The following is a 23,081-nucleotide window of genomic DNA, read 5'->3' as shown; positions in this document are numbered from 1 at the left end:
GAGCTCCCTCTCTCTCTGTCTCCTCTTCTGCGCATGTCATGATGAACCTTGACCTCCTGAATCGTGGGAATCAAGCGTTGCCATGCCGTTGCTAAGGACACTTTAGGGCAGAAAGTCAAAAAAATGTAATGCTAACGCCCATTTCATATCGCTCGCAGTATCGCCCATTTTCAAAAATGGAGTCTAGGTGCTTTGAGAATGGGCGAGAAGCCGGCAATCTGAAAACTCTTTTTTACCGCCCATGCCGGAAATATCGCCCATTTTTCGGCGATAAGCACAAAAGTGGAGGTTCTAGCCCTTGGATTTATATAGCGCCTTTCACGACCACCAGACATCTCAGAGCGCTTTATAGCCAATGATGTACTTTTGGAGTGTGGTCACTGTTGTAATGTAAGAAAAGCAGCAGCCAATTTGCGCACAAGCAAGCTGCCACAGACAGCAATGTGATAGTGACCAGATAATCTGTTTTTTGTTATGTTGATTGAGGGATAAATATTGGCCAGGACTGTTATATATGTATACTTGTATTTACTCTGTACAGCCACCAGAGGGCTCATCTTCTGGAGTCCCAAAGGATCCCATAATTCCTTGGGAGCACAGGTATTTAAGGAGGCTTCACAGATTGGAGAGGCACTCTAGAGACCTGCAATAAAAGACTAAGGTCACACTTTACTTTGAGCTCACAGTGTTCAGTCTGACTCTTTCTCCATACACAACAAGGACATCAGGGATCTCCTGTTCTTCTTCGATATAGTGCCATGGGATCGTTTACATCCACTTGAGAGACCAGACGGGGCCTCGGTTCATGTCTCATCGAAAGACAGCACCTCTGACAGTGCACTGTTCCTTTAGCACTGCACTGGAGCGTCAGTCTAGATTTTGTATGCTCAAGTCCCAAGAGTGGGACTTGAACCCACAACCTTTTGACTCAGAGGCGAGTGTACTACCCACTCAGCTACACCCTCGGTAGGATGCAGAAAGTAGTAGCACATTATAATTTTTAGTCGGAACACAAATCAGAATGTTCTGATTCTAGCCACCTATCATTGCAGTATTCATCATCATCATAGTCCCTCGGAATTGAGGAAGACTTGCTTCCGCTCTTAGCATGAGTTCTTAGGTGGCTGTACAGTCCAATACAGTTGCTGTCACAGGTGGGACAAACAGTCGTCGAGGGAAGGGGTGGGTGTGACAGGTTTAACATAGAAATTAGGTGCAGGAGCAGAGCATTCGGCCCTTCAAGCCTGCACCGCCATTCGATACGATCATGGCTGATCATTCAACCTCAGTACTCCTTTCCTGCTTTCTCTCCATACCCCTTGATCCCTTTGGCCATAAGGGACATATCTAACTCCCCTTTGAATATATCTAACGAACTGGCCTCAACAACTTTCTGGGGTAGAGAATTCCACAGGTTAACCACTCTCTTAGTGAAGAAGTTTCGCCTCATCTCGGTCCTAAATGGCTTACCCCTTATTCTTAGACTGTGACGCCTGGTTCTGGAACTCCCCAGCAATGGGAACATTCTTCCTGATTCTAACCTGTCCAATCCCGTCAGTATTTTATATGTTTCGATGAGATCCTTTCTCATTCTTCGAAACTCCATTGGATACAAGCCCAGTTGATCCAGTCTCTCCTCATAAGTGAGTCCTGCCATCCCGGGAATCAATCTGGTGAACCGTCGCTGTACTCCCTCAATAGCAAGAACGTCCTTCCTCAGATTAGGAGACCAAAACTGAACACAATATTCCAGGTGTGGCCTCACGAAGGCTCTGTACAACTGCAGTAAGACATCCCTGCTCCTATATTCAAATCCTCTAGCTATGAAGGCCAACATGCTATTGGCCTTCTTCACCGCCTGCTGTACCTGCATGCCAAACTTCAAAGCCTGATGTACCATGACACCCAGATCTCGTTGCACCTCACCTTTTCCTAATCTGTCATCATTCAGATAATATTCTGTCTTCCTGTTTTTGCCACCAAAGTGGATAACCTCACATTTATCCACATTATACTGCATCTGCCATGCATTTGCCCACTCACCTAAACTGTCCAAGTCACCCTGCAGCCTCTTAGCATCCTCCCCACAGCTCACACTGCCAACCAGCTTAGTGTCATCTGCAAACTTGGAGATATTACATTCAATTCCTTCATCTAAATCATTGATGTATATTGTAAATAGCTGGGGTCCCAGCACTGAACCCTGCGGCACCCCACTAGTCACTGCCTGCCATTCTGAAAAGGACCCATTTATTCCGACTCTCTGCTTCCTGTCTGCCAACCAGTTCTCCATCCACATCAATACATTACCCCCAATACCATGTGCTTTAATTTTGCACATTAATCTCTTGTGTGGGACCTTGTCAAAAGCCTTTTGAAAGTCCAAATACACCACATCCACTGGTTCTCCCATGTCCACTCTACTAGTTACATCCTCAAAAAATTCTAGAAGATTTGTCAAGCATGATTTCCCTTTCATAAATCCATGCTGACTTGGACTGATCCTGTCACTGCTTTCCAAATGCGCTGCTATTACATCTTTAATAATTGATTCCAACATTTTCCCCACCACCGATGTCAGGCTAACCGTTCTATAATTCCCTGTTTTCTCTCTCCCTCGTTTTTTAAAAAGTGGTGTTACATTAGCTACCCTCCAGTCCATAGGAACTGATCCAGAGTCAATAAAATGTTGGAAAATGACCACCAATGCAGCCACTATTTCGAGGGCCACTTCCTTAATACTCTGGGATGCAACCTATCAGGCCCTGGGAATTTATCGGCCTTCAATCCCATCAATTTCCCTGACACAATTTCCAGACTAATAAGGATTTCCTTCAGTTCCTCCTTTTCGCTAGACCCACGAACCCCTAGTATTTCGGAAGGTTATATGTGTCTTCCTTAGTGAAGACAGATCCAAAGTATTTGTTCAATTGGTTTGCCATTTCTTTGTTCCCCATTATAAATTCACCTGATTCTGACTGCAAAGGAGCTAGGTTGGTCTTCACTAATCTTTTTCTCTTCACATATCTATAGAAGCTTTTGCAGTCAGTTTTTACGTTCCCTGCAAGCTTCCTCTCATACTTTATTTTCCCCCTCCTAATTAGACCCTTTGTCCTCCTCTGCTGAATTCTAAATTTCTCCCAGTCCTCAGGTTTGCTGCTTTTTCTGGCCAATTTATATGCCTCTTCCTTGGATTTAACATTATCCCTAATTTCCCTTATTAACCACGGTTGAGCTACCTTCCCCTTTTTATTTTTACTCCAGACAGGGCTGTACAATTGTTGAAGTTCATCCATGTAATCTATCTATAAATGTCTGCCATTGCCTCTCCACTGTCACCCCTGTAAGTATCATTTGCCAGTCTATCCTAGCCAATTCACGTCTCATACCATCGAAGTTACCTTTCCTTAAGTTCAGGACCCTAGTCTCTGAATTAACACTGTCACTCTCCATCTTAATAAAGAATTCTACGATATTCTGGTCACTCTTCCCCAGGGGGCCTCGCACAACAAGATTGCTAATTAGTCCTCTCTCATTACACAACACCCAGTCTAGCTTGGCCAGCTCTCTAGTTGGTTCCTCGACATATTGGTCTAGAAAGCCATCCCTAATACACTCCAGGAAATCCTCCTCCACCGCATTGCGACCAGCTTGGTTAGCCCAATCTATATGTAGATTAAAGTCGCCCATGATAACTGATGTTCCTTTATTGCATGCATCCCTAATTTCTTGTTTGATGCCATCCCCAACCTCACTACTATTGTTTGGTGGTCTGTACACAACTCCCACTAGCGTTTTCTGCCCTTTGGTATTCCGCAGCTCTACCCGTACAGATTCCACATCATCCAAGCTAATGTCCTTTTTTTCCTCTTCAATTTCCTCTTTAAACAGCAGCGCTACCCGACCTCCTTTTCCTTTCTGTCTATCCTTCCTGAATATTGAATACCCCTGGATGTTGAGTTCCCAGCCTTGGTCATCCTGGAGCCATGTATCCGTAATCCCAATTATATCATAATCGTTAACAGCTGCCTGCGCAGTTAATTCATCCACCTTATTACGAATACTCCTTGCAATAAGGCACAGAGCCTTCAGGCTTGTCTTTTTAACATTCTTTGTCCCTTTAGAATTTTGCTGTAAGGTGGCCCTTTTTGATTTTTGCCTTGGGTTTCTCTGCCCTCCACTTTTACTATTCTCCTTTCTATCTTTTGCTTCTGCCCCCATTTTCTTTCCCTCTGTCTCCCTGCATAGGTTCCCATCCCCCTGCCATATTAATTTAACCCCTCCCCAACAGCACTAGCAAACACTCCCCCTAGGACATTTGTTCTGGTCCTGCCCAGGTGCAGACGTCCGCTTTGTACTGGTCCCACCTCTCCTAGAACTGGTTCCAATGTCCCAGGAATTTGAATCCTTCCCTTTTGCACCACTCCTCAAGCCACATATTCATCTTAACTATCCTGCTATTTCTACTCTGACTAGCACATGGCACTGGTAGCAATCCTGAGATTACTACCTTTGAGTTCCTACTTTTTAATTTAACTCCTAGTTCCCTAAATTCAGCTTGTAGGACCTCATCCCATTTTTTACCTATATCGTTGGTACCTATATGCACCACGACAACTGGCTGTTTACCCTCCCCCTCCCCCTGCAGCCGCTCTGAGACTTCCTTGACCCTTGCACCAGGGTGGCAACATACCATCCTGGAGTCTCGGTTGCGACCGCAGAAATGCCTATCTATCCCCCTTATAATAGAATTCCCTACCACTATAGCTCTCCCACTCTATTTCCTGCCCTGCTGTGCAGCAGAGCCACCCACGGTGCCATGAACTTGGCTGTTGCTGCCTTCCCCTGGTGAGCCATCTCCCCCAACAATATCCAAAGCGGTGTATCTGTTTTGGAAGGAGATGACCACAGGGGACTCCTGCACTGCCTTCCTACTCCTGCTCTGCCTGATGGTCACCCATCCCCTATCTGCCTTTGTAACCTTTAGCTGCAGTGTGACCAACTCACTGAACGTGCTATCCACGACATCCTCAGCATCGCGCATGCTCCAGAGTGAATCCATCCGCAACTCCAGTGCCGTCATGCGGTCTAACAGGAGCTGCAGCTGGATACACTTCCTGCACACATAGTCGTCAGGGACATTGGAAGTATCCCTGATTTCCCACATGGCATAGGAGGAGCATGCCACATGCTCTTTCCGCTGCCTGCGTTTGATTTCTGCACACTCTCGACGATGAGACTCGAGGTGTTCAGCGCCCTCCCGGATGAACTTCCTCCACTTTGGGCGGTCTTTGGCCAGGGACTCCCAGCATGGGCCTTACATTTTACATCCGTAAGACAAAGGTTCTCCACCAGCCTGTCCTTACCGCACAGCACTGCCCCCCAGTCATCAAGATCCACAGCGCGGCCCTGGACAACATGGACCATTTCCCATATCTCGGGAGCCTCCTATCAACAAGAGCAGGCATTGACGATGCGATCCAACACCGCCTCCAGTGCGCCAGTGCAGCCTTCAGCTGCCTGAGAAAAAGAGTGTTTGAAGATCAGGCCCTCAAATCTGCCACCAAGCTCATTGTCTACAGCGCTGTAGTAATACCCACCCTCCTGGCTCAGAGATATGGACCATGTACAGTAGCACCTCAAGTCGCTGGAGAAATACCACCAACTATGTCTCCGCAAGATCCTACAAATCCCCTGGAAGGATAGACACACCAACATTAGCGTCCTCGACCAGGCCAACATCCCCAGCATTGAAGCACTGACCACATTTGATCAGTTCCGCTGGGGCAGGCCACATTGTCCACATGCCAAACACGAGACTCCCAAAGTAAGCGCTCTACTCGGAGTTCCTTCACGGCAAACGAGCCAAGGGTGGGCAGAGGAAACATTACAAGGACACCCTCAAAGCCTCCCTGATAAAGTGCAACATCCCCATCGACACCTGGGAGTCCCTGGCCAAAGACCGCCCTAAGTGGAGGAAGTGCATCCGGGAGGGCGCTAAGCACCTCGAGTATCATCGCCGAGAGCATGCAGAAATCAAACGCAGGCAGTGGAAAGAGTGTGCAGCAAATCTGTCCCACCCTCCCCTTCCCTCAACGAATATCTGTCCCACCTGTGACAGGGACTGTGGCTCTCGTATTGGACTGTTCAGCCTTCTAAGGACTCATGTTAAGAGTGGAAGCAAATCTTCTTCGATTCCGAGGGACTGCCTATGATGATGATGATTGAGTATTCATCAGTGGGCATTTTATTCCTGCACACCACTGTTCTGACCTGCAACGTACCGGGTGTAAAGAATGCACAATGCACATTTGAAATGGGTGTCCAGGATTGCTGGACGGTGATCAGTATTTTGGAGGTCATGGAAAGGGCATTGTTATATAAAAGTAAGTGCATTTTAGCAACTTGTGAACCAATTTTCTTCATTTTTATTTTATAATTTTTCCTATGCCTTTTATGCCCTCATGAACCTTTATGCCAATTTTTATATATTTTTTACCTGTCCAACAGCATTACTGGCACTAATGTATTTTCCAGTAGGAATTGTTTGGAAGAAGAGGACAACCTATGAAGGCATGGCATGCCTGGCAGGTCAGGCTATACAAGAGATGCTCTGTGCTCACTTGCCTGTATCCACATCTGTAAACTGAGCTGAACATACCTCACTTTGGCAGATGATGAATTGCAATCCTCACTCTTTGGGTTGCTTAAAATGAGCATTTAAATTTCGTAAAACAAATGCAAAAGAAAAAGTCAAAAATGGAACAAAAAAATGGAACAAGGAATCCAAGAAGTAAAACAAAAAATACAGTCCTGAACTAGCAAAACACAGCTTTAAGAAAGAACAACTCAAAATTCGAGAAAGAGTATCTACTGTGCTTTTTTGAGGGTTATCTAGAGTACTGCCTGCAGATTTCCCAGTCAGAATCTGGAAAATTGCAAGCATGTGCACTTAGCAATTTTTGAACGCTTACAAAGGCTCTCAGTCAACAGGAGTAAGAACAGCCCAAGTGTAGCTCTGCTGAAAAAAGTGGGCAAGGCATACATCTGCAATTTTCAGATTCCCGAAATTTAGTCATGCACCTGCGTTCTGCTGCAGAACATCGGAATTCTTTTCCATAGAATTTTCTCTACGAATGGAACATTAAGTGGCTATTTCAACAGCCATTTGGTTTTGTGCGCGTGGAGTGGTTAAAAAATAAGGGTATTTTCCACCTGGTCTTCCTAACTAAATACAAATAATTGATTATTTTGTGGGGGGATTTGGGTGGGGGATTTAACAGACTGCCAATGCAATACCACCCCTTTTTTGCCACTGACCAAGGTGAATTTCTATCCCGGTATCCGGACATAAAGAAAAACAGGACAACAGCCTGTTAACAGAAAAACAGCCTTCAGTGTGCCAGTGCAGCCTTCAGTCGCCTGTGTTAAAGAGTGTTTGAAGACCAGGACCTCAAACCCAGCAACAAGCTCATGGTCTACAGAGCAGTAGTGATACCCGCCCTCCTATATGGTTCAGAGATATGGACTGTGTACAGCAGGCACCTCAAAACACTGGAGAAGTGCCACCAATGCTGCCTCCGCAAGATCCTGCAAATCCATTGGCAGGATAGGCGTACCAACGTCAGTTTTCTCGCTCAGGCCAACATCCCCAGCATCGAAGCATTGACCACGCTCGATCAGCTCCATTGCATGGGCCACATCGTCCACATGTATGACACGAGACTCCGAAAACAAACGCTCTACTCGAGCTTCAACGTGGCAAGTGAGCTCCAGATGTCCAGAGGAAACACTTCAAGGACACCCTCAAAGCCTTCTTGAAAAAATGTAACATCCCCACTGACACCTGGGTTTCCCTGGCTCAAGACTGCTCAAAGTGGAGGAAAAGCATCTGGGATGGCGCCAAACACCTCGAGTCTCTTCGCCGGGAGCAAGCTGACGCCAAGCATAGACAGTGGAAGGGGCGCACGGCAACTCAGGCACCCCACCCACACATTCCTTCAACCACCGTCTGCCCCACCTATGACAGAGACTGTAGGTCCTGCATTAGACTCTTCAGTCACCTAAGAACTCATTTTTAGTGTGGAAGCAAGTCATCCTTGTTATGTATGTAACACCTTGTAACTAGCATTCTACCGCCACCACAGGGCGCATCTGATTGCAGCATCCCTTGGGAGAACTGCATATAACCAGGCCTCCCATGTTGTGCCAGCACTCTGGAGTCAGAATAAAGAGACTAAGGTCACACTTACTCAAGTCTACAGTACTCAGTCACGTTGCTTTATTTGAGACATAACAACTGGCGGCGAGTAATAGATAACGAACCATCACATGAAAATGCAGAGAACTGTTGATATCCTGGAGAAATTCTCAGAAGATGACTATTGGGAGACCTTTGTGGAGCGACTCGACAAATACTTCATGGCCAACGAGCTAGAAGGGAATGAGAATGCTGCCAAACGAAGGACAATTCTCCTTACCGTCTGCGGGGCAACAACCTATGGCCTCATGAAGAATGTTCTTGCTCTGGTGAAACCAACAACCAAATCATATGAAGAACTGTGTACGCTGGTCCGGGAGCACCGAAATCCGAAAGAGAGCGTCCTGATGGCATGGTATCAATTCTATACGTGTCAACGGTCTGAAGACCAGGAAGTGGCGAGCTATGTCGCCGAACTAAGGCACCTTGCAGGAAATTGCGAATTCGGTGGATTCCTGGAGCAAATGCTAAGAGACTTTTTGTGCTTGGCATTGGCCATGAGGTTATCTTTCGCAAACTATTGACTGTTGAAACACCGAACCTGAGCAAAGCCATAACGATAGCCCAGGCATTTATGTCCACCAGCAATAACACCAAACAAATTTTGCAGCATAAAGATGTATCGGCAAGTACTGTACACAAAGTAACATCATTTTCAAGCAGGAATGCATATGGCAGAACGTACACACCTGCAGCTGCATGACCTCAGATGACTCAGAGTCCGCCATCAAATGTGAATGCGAAGCAATTAATACCTTGTTGGCGCTGCGGAGGTGAACATCGAGCCCATCAATGCCGCTTCAAACACTATGCGTGCAAAGGCTGTGGAACAATGGGACACCTCCATCGAATGTGCAGACGAGCTGCAAACCCTGCAAACCACTACCTTGCAGAGGAAGACCGATCCATGGTGGATCAAACTGAACTAGAGACTCAAACCGAGGAGGCAGAACTGTACGGGGTACACACCTTCACCATGAAATGTCCACCAATCTTGTTAAAAGTTGAACTGAAGGGAATTCCAGTCTCCATGGAATTGGACACGGGTGTGAGTCAGTCTATCATGAGCAAAAAGGCCTTCGCGAGACTGTGGTGCAACAAGGCACAAAGGCCCAAGCTGAGCCCTATTCATAAAAGGTGATCCCTGTAATTGGAAGTGCAACAGTTAAAGTCTCCTATGATGGAGCGGTGCATGAACCTCCACTATGGATTGTACCAGGATATGGCCCCACACTGCTTGGCAGAAGCTGACTGGGAAAAATCCGCTGGAACTGGGACGACATCCGAGCGCTTTCGTCCATCGACGATGCCTCATGTGCCCAGGTTTTGAGCAAGTTCCCGTCGTTGTTTGAGCCAGGCATCGGAAATTTCTCTGAGGCGAAGGTGCAGATCCACTTGGTTCCCAGTACACGTGCGGTGCCATACATGATGCGAGAGAAAATGGAGATCGAGCTGGACAGGTTGCAACGAGAGGGCATCATCGTGCCGGTTGAGTTCAACGCGTGGGCCAGTCCGATTGTTCCGGTTCTCAAGGGCGATGGCACGGTCAGAATTTGTGGGGACTCTAAAGTAACGATTAACCATTTTTCGCTGCAGGACCAGTACCCGCTACCCAAGGCAGACAACCTATTTGCGATGCTGGCAGGAGGGAAGATGTTCACCAAGTTGGACCTGACCTCAGCCTACATGGCGCAGAAGCTGGCGGAATCTTCAAAAGGCCTCACCTGCATCAACATGCACAAAGGTCTGTTCATCTACAATAGATGCCCGTTTGGGATTCGATCGGCCGCGGCTATTTTTCAAAGGAACATGGAGTGTCTGCTAAAGTCGGTTCCGAGCACCGTGGTTCACCAGGACGACATATTGATCACAGGTTGGGACACCATCGAACACTTGCAGAACCTGGAAGAGGTTCTAAGTCGGCTAGATCGTGTGGGACTCAGGTTGAAACGCTCGAAGTGTGTTTTCCTGGCGCCAGAGGTTGAGTTCTTAGGGAGAAGAATCGCCGCAGACGGCATCAGACCCACCGACGCCAAGACGGAGGCCATCAAGAACGCACCGTGACCACAGAACATGACAGAGCTGCAGTCGTTCCTGGGACTCCTCAATTATTTTGGTAATTTACTATCTGGGTTAAACACCTTGCTGGAAGCTCTACATATGTCGCAAAGGAGATGACTGGGAATGGGGGAAATCAGAAGAGACTGCTTTTGAGAAAGCCAGAAATCTGTTATGTTCCAACAAATTGCTTGTTCTGTATAACCCATGTAAACGTTTAGTGCTAGCTTGCGATGCGTCTTCGTACGGGGTCAGGTGTGTGTTACAACAAGCAAACGAATCGGGAACATTGCAACCCGTCGCTTATGCGTCCAGGAGTTTGTCCAAGGCCGAAAGGGCCTACAGCATGAAGGAAAAAGAAGCTCTGGCATGCGTTTACGGGGTGAAAAAAATTGCACCAGTATCTGTTTGGGCTTAAGTTTGAGTTAGAAACTGACCATAAGCTGCTCATATCGCTATTTTCAGAGAGCAAAGGTATTAATACCAATGCCTCTACTCACATCCAAAGATGGGCGCTCATGCTGTCTGCATATAACTATATAATTCGCCACAGGCCAGGCACAGAGAACTGCGCTGATGCTCTCAGTCTTCTGCCATTGCCCATCACCAGGGTGGAAATGGCACAGCCCACAGACTTGCTCTTGGTGATGGATGCATTTGAAAATGAAAAGTCACCCATTACGGCCCACCAAATCAGGACCTGGACCAGCCAGGATCCTTTACTGTCCCTTGTAAAAAACTGTGTCCTCCATGGGAGCTGATCCAGCATCCCAGCAGAGATGCATGAAGAGATCAAGTTGTTCCAGCAGCGCAAAGACGAAATGTCCATACAGGCGGCCTGTCTTTTGTGGGGTAATCGCGTGGTTTTGCCTAAAAAAGGCAGGGAAACGTTCATACACGACCTACACAGTACCCACTCAGACATAGTAATGATGAAAGCTATAGCCAGATCCCATGTGTGGTGGCCCGGCATCGACTCAGATTTGGAGTCTTGCATGCGTCAATGCAACACTTGCTCTCAACTGAGCAATGCACCCAGGGAGGCACCGCTAAGTTTGTGGTCATGGCCCTCCAAACCGTGGTCTAGGATCTACGATGACTTCGCTGGCCCGTTTCTCGGCAAAATGTTTTTGGTTGTTGTGGATGCTTATTCAAAATGGATTGAGTGTGTAATAATGTCTGTAAGCACGTCCACTGCCACCATCGAAAGCCTACGAGCCATGTTTGCCACGCACGGCCTGTCTGATGTCCTTGTCAGCAACAATGGGCCGTGCTTCACCAGCGCTGAATTCAAGGAGTTCATGACCTGCAATGGGACCAAGCACGTCACATCTGCCCTGTTCAAGCCCGCATCTAACGGCCAGGCAGAACGGGCAGTCCAAACCATCAAGCAAAGCTTGAAATGCATGTCGGAAGGCTCCCTGCAGACCCACCTGTCCCGAGTCCTGCTCAGCTACCGCACAAGACCCCACTCGCTCACTGGGCTTCCCCCTGCCAAACTGCTCATGAAAAGGACACTCAAAACAAGGCTCTCTCTATGATCATGTCGAGGGCAGGCGGCATCAACAAAGCATGTACCATGATCGCGCAAATTTGTCATGCGATATTGAAGTCAATGACCCTATATTTGTACTCAACTATGGGCATGCTCCCAAATGGTTTGCTGGCACTGTCGTAGCCAAAGAAGGGAGTAGGGTTTTTGAGGTCAAACTTGCAAATGGACTAACTTGCAGAAAGCATTTGGACCAAACCAAGCTGCGATTCACAGACAGCCACGAGCAACCTTAAGAGGACACCACCAACTTCGACCCTCCGATACACACACAAGTGGCAACCGACATCACGGTTGACCACGGAGCTGAACCCATCATCCTCATCAGCCCAGCAAGGCCAGCTGTGCAGCAGCCCAGCGAAGGCCCAACCAGCTCACCTGCACCTGTGTTTGTACCGAGACGATTGACTAGGGAGCGGAAAGCCCCAGATCAGCCCCAGATCAATTGACTTTGACGGGGAATGATGTTATATATGCAATACCTTGTAACCAGCATTCTACCGCCACCAGAGGGTGCATCTGTTGGAGTCCCAAGGGATCCCAGCTTCGCTTGGGAGCACTACATATAAGCAGGTCTCCCATGCTGTGCCAGCACTCTGGAGTCAGAATAAAGAGACTAAGGTCACACTTACTCAAGTCTACAATGCTCAGTCACATTGCTTTTTTTGATACAGAATAATCCTCGACTCCGAAGAAAAAGATAATGTCTTGTGTAATTACTAACCATTCAGATTTAAACTGGGCGGTTCAGTTTTTAAGATTCTCATCCATAGAATAGCACAAATGTTGAAGAATGTAGTTTGATGTTTTAACAACTGCATTTTGTTAGAAATAAGAAATTGTCATAATATGCAAATGTAAGTATTGCATAATGAATTATTCAAGAGATGCTGCTATACATATCTTCATTCCTGTTCTAAATGTGAAATTTCTGTCAGCTTTTAGGGCCATTGCCCCTTGCACCTTTACTGAGGCAAGACCTCTCAGACTGCTGTGAATTACAGTCAGAATTGTGTTCAACAATTCCCACCAAGAATACTTCTATTGAATTTAAGCTTAGGGAGGCATGGCTTCAGTCTCAGCTGAAAAACAGAACTTGAATCCTTTCAGATATGCTGGGCTGCCTGTCCAAACACCCTCTACATGTCTCCCAGCTCATTACACAGACTGGACTGCCTATACCAATGCTCTCTACATGCCTCCCAGCTCATTGCAAATTGTACAGGAGACTACAGTGCTAATACCTTTACCCACCCAACTTATATATAAAGGAGTGTGTTACTACAAGGATGATGTCTTGGAATGCTTAATTTTCTCATTGGAGAATCAAATGTTGATGAGTAGACATTCACTGGGAATAGTGAAAAATAATTACCCATTTCCAGAACCCATCTGCTCCCAGCCAAGATCAAGATCAAGGATTTTTGACTGTTGCTGAGAATCTCGCAGATCTGAAGGCCTATTATTCCATATAGGTCTTCACTGTATGACATTACTTAGATTCTGCAGGCAGTGAGGTTCGTGTAGGCTTTTGTTGCATCATGTTGCATCATCAGGCTCAAAAGGCGAAGACTATTCCTGATAATTGAAATTTGAATTAAGGAAGGTAAAGTGGAAATTTATTGCTGAAAAATTTGAATTATCCAATAATTTGAATGAAATGACCCATGGGAATTAAGGGCAGCAGACTTTAGGCCTTTGTGGTATCTCAGTCATTTCTAAACGCTTGGGAGTTGCATTGGCAAAGAAAGCTTGTGACAGTTTTAACTCAAAAAATTATTTTATTCGATACATCATGACAGTAATTAAACAGAGATGCCGAAAAAATTACAAATGCTACATCTGACAGTGGCAGTAAAGTGTTTATATCATGCCTGCTTTAATGATAGAGAACTAGGTTAGAACCCTCGACATACAAGTTTCACCTTGGAGCCAACTCAACTGAAAATGCTCAATAGAAACACATTCTGAGATACCCGTACAAAATCGTAGCTCCAATAATGAGATTCCATTTTAATGTTGACACCATGTGGACACAAGTTAGTTGTGGCACTAGTGTTCACCTCTTGGGCCAGATTTTTGAGAAGTTTGCGACTGGGTTTTTGCCGTGATTGATCCTCCGCGGCAAAGCCCGAGCGGGATCCTCGGCTCATTGTTTGCAGCGGCGATGGGACATAAAGCCGAGGAGAGGTGCATTGACGTACAACGCCGAGGATTGCGCTACCGTCGGATTTTCGGCTTTCTCCCGACCCGCACACCATGCCCAGAATACCGACAGGTCAAACCTGTCGGTGCAGCCCTGCCATCAGTGGTATTTATGATAACCTGCAAAAAAGGTAAGTTAATTTTTCATTTTGTAATTTCTTTTTAGCGATTCGATAGATAAATGTCTTGTAAATATTTTTTGAATGTTTTTTAGAATCCCCCCCCCCCCCACCCCTCCCCCCCAAGGCCTCTCTCGCAGCGCTCCCAGCCCCGGACTAAAGTTGCTAAAACTCGCAGTTTGCGCCACGAATGTTCGTGCAACGCCGCCCTTACCCCGTAAAACCTGAAAGCTCGGCCTAAAAACAGTAGCGCAGCGAAAACGGTAAGTTTCACGTATTGCTACTGTTTTCGCAAAAAAAATCCAAAAGCCGAAAATCCATTTGTGGTGTACTGCTCTTCTGCACTGTGACTCAGGAAAACTGGTACAAGATATTAAAGGTTATAAGTTACCCAAAGTGAGTTTCAGCGGAGTTTGAATAATTAAAAATGATTGTCTCTTTCTCAAAAAAGGTATTTTGTTTCCCTAGGTGTGATTGGGGTAGATGTCAGAGGTTGCAACTTGCCTTGTGAGACCAAGCCAATTACATCGAGGCTTGCTCTCATCTGTGGAACATCCTCCTGTCACATGGGGGTAAGGACTTTCAACAATGTTTCAAACTGGTCGCCAATTTTGGTACAAATGCAACATCGTAACTCACAAATTTTATGAATTATTCAAGTCTTTTGATCACAACTAACAATTAACCATATGTGACCACTAAAACAGGATAAGAGTGTTTGTGCAACAGTGTATCACTCAAATAATTTAGCATCGAACCTCAAGCAAAAATCATCAGGTTAACAAATAAATTATTTTTTTGTAAAAACCAGAGAATAATCATGTTTTCTCTAATATGTGTTTTGTTAAATGAATAATGTTGATGATAGGCCTCCCTTGTGTTCCTTAAACCGGGCTCTCAGTATTTTATTAAAAAAATTAGGTGCAAATAAACTCAATCCCTAAGTGGATGTATATATGTCTTCTGTGGTATGGAGGACATTTGTACGTTAGGTCAATTCACAGTGTGCCCATATTTATCAGGTTGCTGCCACTGCTGTTCCAAACACCCAGAGGGTAGCTTCCTTCTACTGCTGCTGCAGAAAGGATTGCAAACTAATGGTGGCAAATTGCAGCATTGCCAAAGGTATTTTTCATGGTATTACTGATTGCCCAAGAGTTGAAAATAGTGCATTGTTACCCATTAACATTTTGTCTATCGCAGCTATGTTGGCCCAGATCTTGCATGGAGAGTAATGGTGAGGCTAACAGTGCTTACCAATATTATGGAAAAAATAGGACAGCATTTGCACATGTGCAGTTAAACCCAGAAATCCAGAAGTTCCTGTCAGAGACACATCACCCTTCACAGACTGGGCTTTCACAAATGCCACAGATGCCCTGTAGAGGATGCCGTGAAGAGTCAGACACTAGATCTGGGCAAGTCTACACTCAAAAGCCCATGCAAACTTTGTGGGCAGCTGTCAGTGAGGTGACGGTGTGCGCCGTTCCGTCGCCGCTGACCGCAAAATCCGGGCGGCTGTGTATGTTTGTTACACTTGCCCATAGACTTTCCGTGAGCTTTTACACTGGCAATTGGTCTGCCATTTCTTTGTTCCTCATTATAAATTCACCTAATTCTGACTGCAAGGGACCTACATTTGCCTTCACTAATCTTTTTCTCTTCACATATCTATAGAAGCTTTTGCAGTCAGTTTTTATGTTCCCTGCAAGCTTACTCTCATATTCTATTTTCCCCCTCTTAATTAAACCCTTTGTCCTCCTCTGCTGAATTCTAAATTTCTCCAAGTCCTCAGGTTTGCTGCTTTTTCTGGCCAATTTATATGCCTCTTCCTTGGATTTCACACTACCCCTAATTTCCCTTGTTAGCCACGGTTAAGCCACCTTCCCCATTTCATTTTTACACCAGACAGGGATGTACAATTGTTGAAGTTCATCCATGTGATCTTTAAATGTTTGCCATTGCCTATCCACCGTCAACCCTTTAAATATCATTCGCCAGTCTATCCTAGTCAATTCACTTATCATACCATTGAAGTTACCTTTCTTTAAGTTCAGGAACCTAGTCTCTGAATTAACTGTGCCACTCTCCATCTTAATGAAAAATTCTACCACATTATGGTCACTCTTCCCCAAGGGACCTCATTACACAACACCCAGTCGAGGATGGCCAGTTCTCTAGTTGGTTCCTCGACATATTGGTCCAGAAAACCATCCCTTATACACTCCAGAAAATCCTCCTCCACCGTATTGCTACCAGTTTGGTTAGCCCAATCTATATGTAGATTAAAGTCATCCATGATAATTGCTGCATGCATCCCTAATTTCCTGTTTGATGCCATCCCCAACCTCACTACTACTGTTTGGTGGTCTGTACACAACTCCCACTAGCGTTTTCTGCCCTTTGGTGTTCCGTAGCTCTACCCATACAGATTCCACGCCATCCAAGCTAATGTCCTTCCTTACCATTGCGTTAATTTCCTCTTTAACCAGCAACGCTACCCCACCTCCTTTTCCTTTCTGTCTATCCTTCTTGAATATTGAATACCCCTGGATGTTGAGTTCCCAGTCTTGGTCACCCTGGAGCCATGTCTCCGTAATCCCAATGACATCATATCCATTAACAGCTATCTACGCAGTTAATTCATCCACCTTATTACGAATGCTCTTTGCTCCTAGAAATAGTGGATGCATTGGTAGTCATTTTCCAACATTCTACAGACTCTGGATCAGTTCCTATGGATTAGAGGGTAGCTAATGTAACACCACTTTTTAAAAAAGGAGGGAGAGAGAAAACAGGGAATTATAGACCGGTTAGCCTGACATCAGTAGTGGGGAAAATGTTGGAATCAATTATTAAAGATGTAATAGCAGTGCATTTGGAAAGCAGTGACAGGATCGGTCCAAGTCAGCATGGTTTATGAAAGGGAAATCATGCTTGATAAATCTTCTACAATTTTTTGAGGATGTAACTAGTAGAGTGAACAACGGAGAACCAGTGGATGTGGTGTATTTGGACTTTCAAAAGGCTTTTGACAAGGTCCCACACAAGAGATTAGTGTGCAAAATTAAAGCACATGGTATTGGGGGTAATGTATTGACGTGATAGAGAACTGGTTGGTAGATAGAAAGCAAAGAGTAGGAATAAACGGGTCCTTTTCAGAATAGCAAGCAGTGACTAGTGGGGTACCGCAGGGTTCAGTGCTGGGACCCCAGCTATTTACAATATACATTAATGATTTAGACAAAGGAATTGAGTGTAATAGCTCCAAGTTTGCAGATGACACTAAGCTGGGTGGCAGTGTGAGCTGTGAGGAGGATGCTAAAAGGCTGCAGGGTGACTTGGATAGGTTAGGTGAGTGGGCAAATGCATGGCAGATGCAGTATAATGTAGATAAATGTGAGGTTATCCACTTTGGTGGCAAAAACAGGAAGGCAGAATATTGACAGATTAGTAAAAGGGGAGGTGCAACGAGACCTGGGTGTCATGGTACATCGGTCATTGAAAGTAGGCATGCAGGTACAGCAGGCGGTGAAGAAGGCAAATGGCATGTTGGCCTTCATAGCTCGAGGATTTGAGTACAGGAGCAGGGAAATCTTACTGCAGTTGTACAGGGCCTTGGTGAGGCCACACCTTGAATATTGTGTTCAGTTTTGGTCTCCTAATCTGAGGAAGGACATTCTTGCTATTGAGGGAGTACAGCGAAGGTTCACCAGACTGATTCCCGGGATGGCAGGACTGACAAATAAAGACCGGTTAGCCTGACATCAGTAGTGGGGAAAATGTTGGAATCAATTATTAAAGATGTAATAGCAGTGCATTTGGAAAGCAGTGACAGGATCGGTCCAAGTCAGCATGGTTTATGAAAGGGAAATCATGCTTGATAAATCTTCTACAATTTTTTGAGGATGTAACTAGTAGAGTGAACAACGGAGAACCAGTGGATGTGGTGTATTTGGACTTTCAAAAGGCTTTTGACAAGGTCCCACACAAGAGATTAGTGTGCAAAATTAAAGCACATGGTATTGGGGGTAATGTATTGACTAGGCTTATATTCACTGGAATTTAGAAGAATGAGAGGGGATCTCATGGAAACATATACAATTTTGATGGGATTGGACAGGTTAGATGCAGGAAGAATGTTCCCGATGTTCGGGAAGTCCAGAACCAGGGGTCACAGTCAAAGGATAAGGGGTAAGCCATTTAGGACCGAGATGAGGAGAAACTTCTTCACTCAGAGAATTGTGAACCAGTGGAATTCTCTACCACAGAAAGTTTTTGAGGCCAGTTTGTTAGATATATTCAAAGGGGAGTTAGATATGGCCCTTACGGCTAAAGGGATCAAGGGGTATGGAGAGAAAGCAGGAAAGCAGTACTGAAGTTGCATGATCAGCCATGATCATATTGAATGGTGGTGCAGACTCGAAGGGCCAAATAGCCTACTCCTGCACCTATTTTCTATGTTTCTATGTTTACTTGTCAGCCAAAAGGTGCAGTGCCCTCTTACAGGGCATCTGGGATTTGTGTGAACAAGTAAAGCAACTGTGTATCTCCTTAACCAATCAAATTGAAGTATTGTGAAATGACCAGCACAGAGTCAAAACCAGGAAGTGTAAGTTAGAATAGTGAATTAAATGTCAAATCAGGTACAGAAAGGAAAAAAAGAGAGTGAAAAAAATGTATTTTATCTTAAAAAAAAATTACCAACAGCAATTAAAAGCTGGAGGAATGCGACACCATACTTGTAATAGATAATTCTTACTGGCAGAGAGGTTGTTTGGCAGTAATTAAGTCTGTTCATGCTGTTAAAAAGGATACTTAGACTGAAGTGGACAAGCCCTCACTTTCTGAGGTGATTTTAGTTCGTATCGATCATGCAGTATAGGAACTTGATGGCGTTCAATGCCTTTAAATGGTAAGTCAGACAGCGAAGTGGCATTTTCACAAACTAAAGGTAGAACGTCGCATTTGGAAAGCAACTTTCAGATTTTCAAATTTAATCTCACATCTGTGCTTGCCTGAAGTTGCTGTACACTTTGCACATAAATAAGTGAGCGGCATTAGCTTCACCACTATTTTGACAATAGCCTGTGGACCATTATTTATGCTTATTAAATTCTATTAATTGTCAAAATGTTCTTGATTGTGGTACATATTTTAAGTGAGATCTGTTGCATTTCTGTAACACATTCAGGTTTGCAAAACCCAGCAATTCAAGGTGGTCATGTTTTGTTTCAAAGTGCCCTAAAGCTGTTTGGAATTAATTTACTGCAGTAAGAGGCCTGTCTGATCAAGCTGATATTTAAACTGCTTTTGATCAGCTTCAGGTGTACCTAGCCCTAATGCATCACCAACAATAACACCTTTGTAAGATGATCTACAGATTATCTACAGGAGCTGCTCTCTGCATGAATTGATTGACTCACTTTATTGTGGTAATGCAAATAAAACTGTGTACTGACTGAAATATTAGGGATTCGAAAGATGATAGGGCAACAATTGAGGAGCACTGGTCACAGGATTTTACTAATGAAATGAGGAGATCTTTAGATTTACTGTCATTTTAGAGCTCAGTAAATTTATGTGCTCAAGTATTTCTCAGTGCTTTTTGTTTAGGGTATGACTCACTGATACCATGTATGTGATGGATTGTTGGGGAAACTCAGCAGTTTTATATATGATGACCATATCCAGAGTATCTGACCATGGCAGTGATTGTTACATGCTGCTGCATCTACATACTTACACCCATTTATACTGTAGAACTGCTTTTAGTGAAAGTGGCTGCAGAATAAGATGTGGTTTCCTGTGTACAGAATTTATCTGGTTTACACCCTGGAAAATGTTAATAAATCCAAAGCAACATTTGAACAACTGTATACGATAGTTGGTCACTTGTGACGTTAAAACAACTGCGCTCTCTTGGGGGAAAATTGATTCTAGCCAGCAGTGTTAAAATTGCAATGCTACTGACAGGCACAATAAAATAACGGTTGTGTAAACTGACACCATCTCCATCAGCCATTTAATTTTGCCAGTGCACAGTTTTGCTTCTGGAAGCAGGCAACTAAATCCCTTTGTGAGGTATTGTTCCTTATCTCTGGAAGCAGGTGGGCCACCTAATTTCTATTACAGCGTGGCCTCCAAACGTGATACACTAGAATACTCTGCGAAATCATAACACAGCTTGATGTTGACTCTGGATGTCAAAAGAAAGAAAGAACTTGCATGTATATACGATCCTCAGGAGGTGCCAAAGCACTTCACAACCAATGAAGTACCTTTCAAGTGTAGTCACTGTAGTAATGTAGGCAAAAGCGGCAGTCAATTTTCGCTCAATTTATGCAATAGAACTGAAAATCGGGAGAGATGTATAATGGAAAGCTAATTCGATATCACTCACTTTACACTATCACCCAAAGTCAAAATCACCCCTAATATCTGTTGTGGCACATAGAATTGCACTTTCTGCTAGCATTAACCCTCGACTTTCTGAAAGCAACATGGATTCAGTCCCAGGGTGAAATGTTTAATACTAAAGCCATACCAATACAGTTCAGCCTACAACCTGTGTTAGCTGCAACATCATAGGCCTGAAAAGGGGGTTGAACTAAAAGTGACCCATAACATGGAAATAAAATTAAATTGCAGTTTTACAAATGATGATTTGCCTCAAGATTCAAAACGCACAGTTTGTCAATAATGGCCCGGATTTTGCAGTGGATAAAGACAGCCATTCACTGCTCCGCCACATAAGAACATAAGAACATAAGAATTAGGAACAGGAGTAGGCCATCTAGCCCCTCGAGCCTGCAGCACCAATCAACAAGATCATGGCTGATCTGGCCGTGGACTCAGCTCCACTTACCCGCCCTCTCTCCATAACCCTTAATTCCCTTATTGGTTAAAAATCTATCTATCTATGATTTGAATACATTCAATGAGCTAGCCTCAACTGCTTCCTTGGGCAGAGAATTCCACAGATTCACAACCCTCTGGGAGAAGAAATTCCTTCTCAACTCGGTTTTAAATTGGCTCCCCTTATTTTGAGGCTGTGCCCCCTAGTTCTAGTCTCCCCGACCAGTGGAAACAACCTCTCTGCCTCTATCTTGTCTATCCCTTTCATTATTTTAAATGTTTCTATAAGATCACCCCTCATCCTTCTGAACTCCAACGAGTAAAGACCCAGTCTACGCAATCTATCATTATAAGGTAACACCTCATCTCCGGAATCAGCCTAGTGAATCGCCTCTGTACCCCCTCCAAAGCTATTATATCCTTCCTTAAATAAGGTGACCAAAACTGCATGCAGTACTCCAGGTGCGGCCTCACCAATACCCTGTACAGTTGCAGCAGGACTTCCCTGCTTTTGTACTCCATCCCTTTCGCAATGAAGGCCAACATTCCATTTGCCTTCCTGATTACCTGCTGCACCTGCAAACTAACTTTTTGGGATTCATGCACAAGGACCCCCAGGTCCCTCTGCACCACAGCATGTTGTAATTTCTCCCCATTCAAATAATATTCCCTTTTACTGTTTTTTTTTCCAAGGTGGATGACCTCACATTTTCCGACATTGTATTCCATCTGCCAAACCTTAGCCCATTCGCTTAACCTATCTAAATCTCTTTGCAGCCTCTCTGTGTCCTCTCCACAACCCGCTTTCCCACTAATCTTTGTGTCATCTGCAAATTTTGTTACACTACACTCTGTCCCCTCTTCCAGGTCATCTATGTATATTGTAAACAGTTGTGGTCCCAGCACCGATCCCTGTGGCACACCACTAACCACCGATTTCCAACCCGAAAAGGGCCCATTTATCCCGACTCTCTGCTTTCTGTTAGCCAGCCAATTCTCGATCCATGCTAATACATTTCCTCTGACTCCGCATACCTTTATCTTCTGCAGTAACCTTTTATGTGGCACCTTATTGAACGCCTTTTGGAAATCTAAATACACCACATCCATCGGTACACCTCTATCCACCATGCTCGTTATATCCTCAAAGAATTCCAGTAAATTAGTTAAACATGATTTCCCCTTCATGAATCCATGTTGCACTGTGTACACATCGCTCCCCACCACACCGCCCCCCCCCCCCTCCATAGCAAGCGATCAGTGAAATCAATGGAACAATTGAAAACTTGAGTTTTTCCATGCTAATATCGCTGTTAAATACCCCATTAAGTGTTAAACCTTGTTGGAATAGGTGTAATTGGAGTTTTAACAGCATATAGACTGCTCAACAACCGTTCTGGCTCTGAAAATCTAAATTGTATATTTCTAGAGTGTCAAATTTCTGCATTATGATAAAAAGATTTTTTTTTAATTATTAAAGTTTATTCATGATATTTCAGCTTCTACTTTAACCCCATGTGTATGCCCCAATCTTTATTTCATACTCTGTAACATTTTTAAAAAGTGCAGCTAATCTGTGCTTTTCACTTCTTGGTTTGCTGTCTGTGATAATTCTTCAATGTGATTGGCTGTTTAGACAGCTTGATCATATTGCGCTAGGAATCCCCTATTGACGGCACTACAATCAAATACACGTCGAAAAACCTGAAGTTTTCATCACCAAGATCACAAGATCTCTGTGGGCAACTTTCTTCGAGGTCAGCAGCAATCATCATCACATCGCCACTGATAGCAAATTACAGACCATACTTTTGGCCACTTAATTTTCTTTATGCATTTTGTGGATTGATTCATCAGGTCCCAGATCATCATTGAAACTTATGTTCAATAATGGATGAAAGGTTAAAAGTGTAAGATGTAAGTGTGGGCGAGAATGTTTGAATGTCACACTCTGATTAGGATGGTTACCATTTATGTTGCAGTGCAAGCCCTGAGGTCTAAAGTCATACTGTGTAGAAGCTCAACTCTG

At 44.6% G+C, this 23,081-nt stretch overlaps 1 protein-coding gene across 2 annotated transcripts in view; it reads left to right on the top strand.

The window, feature by feature from the left end:
- The window catches only part of fggy (FGGY carbohydrate kinase domain containing), a 521,756-nt gene that overhangs the window by 294,493 nt on the left and 204,182 nt on the right, over positions 1 to 23,081 (top strand). For both annotated transcript variants that reach the window (XM_070886941.1, XM_070886940.1), the window contains exon 8: positions 14,663 to 14,766. In XM_070886941.1, coding sequence (XP_070743042.1) covers positions 14,663 to 14,766 — 104 coding nt within the window. The remainder of the gene's footprint in view (positions 1 to 14,662; positions 14,767 to 23,081) is intronic.

The sequence above is a fragment of the Pristiophorus japonicus genome, chromosome 8 (genome assembly GCF_044704955.1).
Source record: "Pristiophorus japonicus isolate sPriJap1 chromosome 8, sPriJap1.hap1, whole genome shotgun sequence".
Taxonomy (NCBI): domain Eukaryota; kingdom Metazoa; phylum Chordata; class Chondrichthyes; family Pristiophoridae; genus Pristiophorus; species Pristiophorus japonicus.
Note: the sequence above shows the minus strand (reverse complement) of the source record. Positions and strands in the feature narration are given on the sequence as shown.